The sequence below is a fragment of the Panicum hallii genome, chromosome 2, assembly GCF_002211085.1.
Source record: "Panicum hallii strain FIL2 chromosome 2, PHallii_v3.1, whole genome shotgun sequence".
Taxonomy (NCBI): domain Eukaryota; kingdom Viridiplantae; phylum Streptophyta; class Magnoliopsida; order Poales; family Poaceae; genus Panicum; species Panicum hallii.
Genome location: NC_038043.1, coordinates 45,136,750 through 45,142,869, shown reverse-complemented (window position 1 = coordinate 45,142,869; position 6,120 = coordinate 45,136,750). Strand labels below are relative to the sequence as shown.

The 6,120-nt window shown below is 54.7% G+C and overlaps 1 protein-coding gene across 1 annotated transcript; it reads left to right on the top strand.

Moving 5' to 3' along the window:
* The first annotated feature begins 1,099 nt into the window (after positions 1-1,099).
* Positions 1,100-2,322, top strand: LOC112882693 (zinc-finger homeodomain protein 1-like). The gene has a single exon (XM_025947810.1). The coding sequence runs from the start codon at positions 1,167-1,169 to the stop codon at positions 2,007-2,009; it is 843 nt and encodes a 280-aa protein (XP_025803595.1). The 5' UTR covers positions 1,100-1,166; the 3' UTR covers positions 2,010-2,322.
* Positions 2,323-6,120: the final 3,798 nt, after the last annotated feature.

The following is a 6,120-nucleotide window of genomic DNA, read 5'->3' as shown; positions in this document are numbered from 1 at the left end:
CTAATTGAGTCATGAAGAAGCAGGACAAGTACAATCAAAATACTGTATGTAAAGAGCAAGCACCTCTTAATACTAGCACTCTCCAGTGATTAATGCCCAGCTGTGACCGCTACTTTTCAAATACGACGGATATAATAATATAATTAGAAAAAATACATTCGAACGCGGTAGCATGGTTCGTATGGATGCAGTGCGGATTCGGCGGTGTCTGCCTTGCTCTTGCTCTTGCTCTTGCTGATCTGATGCCCGCTGCTTACATCATCACCTGGGCTGGAAACCAGCCGATCAACGACTCGATGCTGTGTAGCTAGATGGATTTACTTGATCTGATCATAGGAATGCATCGTGTTTGTCTCGTCAGCCAATGAAAGCGCCTGGTTTGGGATCAACACCCGCTTACCAAGCCGAATCTGAAACACAGCACGGGTTTGACTTTTCTAGCTAGGTGCCTGTGTGCGTGCTGTACTGTACTACGTGCGATGTACGCGGCGGCTAGGCTTGATGGGCCCAAAGTAACCCCAGCTATTGGCATTCTATGATTTAAAGTTTTTCTTTTAATTTTGCTTGCACTACGCGTGAATTATATTTGACCGCGGATGTCTTTGTAAAGGCCCGGAAGCAGCTGCCCATTCATTCATAGATTCGGGGGGGAAAGGCCCGGGAGAAAAGAAAGACCGGGCGTCACGGTCACATGCATATTCTAAACCGCAATTCAAAAGGCGCTGGAGCCAAAACCACTTGAAAAGAGCAGCGCCGAGGGTGACAGCCATGCCATGCCATGCGGCAGAGAAAGACATGAGCGCGACGCACAATCTCACGGCGCGGCGCGGCCCTGCGCTGCGCTGCTGAGAGATCAGATCAGACAAAGGGCGACCCTGATCGAACGATGAGCCGCCATGCGCCCGGTGAACGGGAGAGAGAGAGAGAGAGACCAGGGGAGGGTTACATCATCGCCCTAGGCACTAGCAGCTAGTACGCACCAGCGGCTCGCGGCAGCCTTCCTGTAGCACAGCACAGCGCCGCGTCAAAACTGGCAGCCGGACGGTGTCCACACTCTCTCTTATCCCTTCATCCCGCTCTTAACCGTGCTAAGCCCCTCTTAGCCCCCGCCTGCCATAACTCCAGAGAACACGCAGGCCAGGCACAAGAAACACCTGCCGCCGGCAATGGACTTCGACGACCACGACGACGGCGACGAGGAGATGGCGCCGATGCCGGTCAGCTCCAGCTATGAGACCCCGCCTCCGCTGGCGGCCGGGTTCGGCGGAGCGCCGCCCAAGCCCCCCGGGGAGCCCGTCCCACTCGCCAAGGTAGCCCCGGGGGGCCACGGCGGCGGCGGCAGCGGGAGGTACCGCGAGTGCCTCAAGAACCACGCCGTCGGCATCGGGGGCCACGCCGTGGACGGGTGCGGCGAGTTCATGGCCGCCGGCGAGGAGGGCACGCTGGACGCGCTCCGCTGCGCCGCGTGCAGCTGCCACCGCAACTTCCACCGCAAGGAGTCCCCGGCCACCGAGGGCTCGCCCGTCTCCCCCGCCGCGCTGGTCGCCTACGGCGCCGCGCCGCACCACCAGTTCTCGCCGTACTACCGCACCCCGGCCGGCTACTTCCACCACCACCAGCCGCTCCACATGGCCGCGGCCGCCGCCGCCGCCGCGGTCCCGCGGCCGCTGGCGCTGCCGTCCACCTCCCACAGCGGGCGCGACGACGGCGACGACCTGTCCGGGATGGCCGGGCCCATGTCGGCCGTGGGCCCGCTGAGCGGCATGTCCCTCGGCGGCGCCGGGCCCTCCGGCTCGGGCGGGTCCGGGTCCGGCAAGAAGCGCTTCCGCACCAAGTTCACGCCGGAGCAGAAGGACAGGATGCTGGCGTTCGCGGAGCGCCTGGGGTGGCGCATCCAGAAGCATGACGAGGCCGCCGTGCAGCAGTTCTGCGACGAGGTCGGCGTCCAGCGCCGCGTGCTCAAGGTGTGGATGCACAACAACAAGCACACCCTCGGCAAGAAGCCGTAGCGCCCCGCAGCAGCACCACCTGATCGGCTGATCTATCCCCACCACCGCATGCACACCGGATGGGTCGTCGATCCCAGAGCGGCGGCTGATCCGTGGACGGCGGCCGGCCGTGGCCAGCCTCCGGTAGGTACTCCGTGCATCTTCTTCAATTCGTTAGCATCCGGCTCCGGCGCCCTCGCGGCGGCGTAGGTTAGTTGCAGTAGTAACTCGTAGTGAGCGGCTCGATCGATGGTTCTTGGCTTCATTAGGCGGTTCTTTCATTTGTCATTTAACCGTACTTGCTGCTGTTTGCTGTCTATTAATTAATTCCTGCGGCATGGCCATTTGCTTTTTTGTTTGCTTCTTCTTCTTCTTCTTCATCTTCTCCATGAGAATAGAATGTACTTGGTCTTGCGACTCGCAGCCGATCGATCGGTCGACGGATCGGCTGCCGTCTGCCGTCTGCCGGCGAGGAAATGTATCTGGGGATTGCGGCTGCATGGATTCTCCGTGTGTGGGTGTGTCACGTCCTCTTATATTTTTTGTGGTTGGGGCCGGCCGGCTCGCCGGGATCAGCTGATGGTTTTACAACACATGGTTCCATTGCTCGTTACTACCTGCTGCCGCTCCTAAAGAAGATAGGCCACTGTTGCATTCTCTATACCCTTCCCTTGTCTTCTCTCCGAACCTCCTGCCACGTACTGCTACTCCGTCCGATCCGTTGCTTGTTCTTGTTCAGGCCATGGAGGAGGAGGAGCCTGTGCGCTGCTTGCGACTTGCATTGCTAACATTTCCAAATTACTTTTACCATGGTCTATGGTCTATGGAGGAGTTTGTACTGTCTCTTCTCCCTTGGGCCTTGGTAAAGCCTTCTAGTCTCCTCCCTCGGTTACTCGGAGATCCATGCGTGTACTCCCTCTATTTTTTATCCGCATATCATATTAGATTTGTTCTAAATTAAAATTAGCTAATTTTGACAAAATCTATAGCAACAGCTATAATATTCAATATATGCACTGTCAATTCACGGGGATTCAATGAAATAAATTTGATATTGTAAATATTATTATTATTTTTATAAATTTGATCAACTTTTATCAAATTTAACTTAGGACAAATCTAATACGGTATCTAAATAAAAATAGAGGGAGTAGTATTACGCGGATGCACTGGCACTATGCACACGATGATGTGTTCTTGCTTGTCTTTTTGGTCTCTCTCAGCCCGGTTCATCAATTCGCTTGCAACTGTTCGCGCGAGATAGAGCTCCATCCGCATTAACTTCTCCCCCGGTTTCACGAGCCGTGTTAAGGTTGTCCTGACACGAGGGCCGATGGATGGTGACGGCATGGAGTTCGCCTGCTAGCGCATGCATGGCATCCAGCCCCAGCCCCGGCCGAGGCGCCGTGTCGCTACGCCGCCTCGTGCCATTTACTCCTGATATCTCTTTACTCCTCCTCGCTTCCTGGTGACCTTTCCACTTTTACTCTCCCGACTCCGGCCCTTCGCGCCTTCAATTCTCGGGCACCATGCCGACGCGGCTTTGCATTCATGGCGCGGCTCGCCGTGGACTTGCAGAGTTGCATCTCCCCACAGCTCACGTACGTATTTATGACGACTTCGCCGGAGTTGTAGCCGTAGTCTCCGATCGTGCTGTCGTGCAGTGAGCTTTTGCCACTCGCTGCGAAAGGAAGACGACGACGACCGCCGTACCGGAAGCGACGAGGCAGCCTTGCCACTTGCCAGCCGGGTGCTATGTGGAAGGCTGGGACGGAAAGGAGAGCCCCGAACACGCCAAATTGCTGCGACCTTTCCTTTGCTTTTGGGCGCCGCGCCGCGTGCCACTGCACTGCCGCTCGCGTGCGCGCAGCGCAGCACGGCAGAGGCCGCCCGGGGGGCGCACGCACGACCACGAGGCGGCGAGCGCCTGAGCGACGAAAGGTCGTGGACGCGGTAGCCGGAAATGCAGCGGCCTTTCTTCCTGGCCAGGCTCCAGCCACCCTCCCCTCTTCGTCTTCCTCCTTTGCATCGCGTGCTCCGCTTTCCGCTCCAGCAGCCTGCGCTGCATCTGCGCTCCAGCTGTGGGTGGAAGCCAACCCCGACGGGCTCGGCCGTACGCACGTCGATCCGGCGCGGCTAGGCTATACTAGGCTAGGCGTGGGCGGTGGCAGGGAGAATCGACGACGGCCGGGGTCACAAAGTTTTGTTCGCTACCGCGCAGAACCGGGGCCCACCTGGCCGGGGTACTGACAGGTGGGGCCCTGGGCGCTGGGTGCCCACCTGGCGCCACGGAAGCGTGCGGTGGCGCATGCAGGTGCAGGTAGGCAGCCCGGCCGCCGGCAGGGAGAATGCAACGCATGCATGCCCCCTCGTAGTACGTCCTGGTTACCGAGGGTTAGACGGAGGCTCCAGGTGATCACCGGTTGCTGAATCTGGTCCAAGCTCGGCGTGCTAGGCTGCCACCCGCCAGCAGCGGCTGCTCGATCATCAGTGGTGTGATCTGTGATGTGCGTGGTACAGCGCACTAGACGTTCGCTGGTATTTATGGAATCCTACTGCTGTGGTCCTCTGAACAACCTTGGTTCAGAGACTGAAATTGGCGCTGTTCTGTTCATGTCCTCTGAAACGCAGCGTCTAGCTGCTTGCGTTTCTGCATCTATTTCTATACTCCGTGCATGCACGGCCTCACGAGTCCGGACGGACGGCGAGTGGAGTTTCGGACACGTTCGTGGCGTACTGACGTCCAGTGAGCAATCGCGAAATGAGCTCTCGCGTTCAAGTTGGAAGTCTTTTTTAAACTGTTGGATGTTAATTTGGTGCTAAGGCTTCATTTGGATCCGAGGGCTAATTCTTAGTGCTTAAATTTAGCACGGACTAATAAGGACTAAATATAGACTAATTGCTAATCTAATTGCATCGATTATGGCTAATTGGTAGTTCAGAACTAATTTATGTTCAGTCTATTATCAAACATCGGGCTAAACTTTAGTTCTCTTATTTTATACCATTCAAACGGGATCTAACACTATGCGATACAGTGTCATAGAAATTCGTTGTTAAGCCTTCTGACATTGTGGAAATGAACCCTCTCTTAAGCGAGAGGATACCTGTCAGGTGAATGAAGTTGGAACTTTGTTTGGTTCAATATCTCCACCATCCAATGGTGTTCTTCCTTCTAGCTCAGGCCATTTCGGTCGCTTCAACCTCACGTCCTCGGCGGCCATCGTCATCTCGCTCCCGCCTCTACTCATCTCTTCTCATGCCCGCTCTCACCTGTCCCCTCCCTCCTACTCCTATCCCCACCGGTACTCCGAGTGTTAGATCTCTCGACATGCTAAACCGGCCCTGATGGTGTTATCAATAAGACTTTCACGTACGCCTTGTCGTGTGCAACAAATTTAAACAATTTATTTCCTCTCCGTGGCGCACCTATTACTGCCCATCACAGTCCAACCAAGCTGCCATTGTGAATTTGCTCTAAGCCCGAAGATGGAGGAAGGACACCAAAGAATGGCGTCTTTGAATCTACACATTTTCATACCTATCGACTGCTAGAAGCGCAACTTTTAGATGATTGAATTGTAAGAAATATGTCGTCTTAATATAATCTATTATTGGCTTTATGCGTTGTTGATACCACTTCAGATCAAGTAGTCCCTTTATTCTAGAATGTAAGATATTTTAGTTTGTTCTAAGTCAAACTCCATTAATTTTGATCAAGTTTATTAAATCCATATCATGGAATATGGATTGATAATGTATTGATTTGCTATTGTAGAAATTGATATATTTTTAATAAAATCAGTCAAAATCTAGGAAAATTTAACTTAGAACGGAACTAAAGCGTGCCCTGCATTTAGAAACGAAGGAGATAGTTGCTTGCATGGCGCACAAGCATAGTGGAGGGGTTAATGGATCGGTAGTGCATCCACAACCGTGACCTTTTTGCAGGCGCGGCAACAAACGGGAGTAATGGATGGCCCCAGCAATGTTTACGCATCAGACCTGAGAAGAAGCTGCAGGCCAGTGCGTCGCCGAATTAACACCGATAGATCCCACAGAAACAGTCGGCGCACAGACCTGAGACCTAGCCCACCGGCCCGAGCCTGGTCAGATCTGGGCACGCAACAAT

Coding starts and splice junctions, on each gene's coding strand:
- LOC112882693 (XM_025947810.1), top strand. CDS start 1,167: ATGGACTTCGACGACCACGACGACGGCGACGAGGAGATGGCGCCGATG.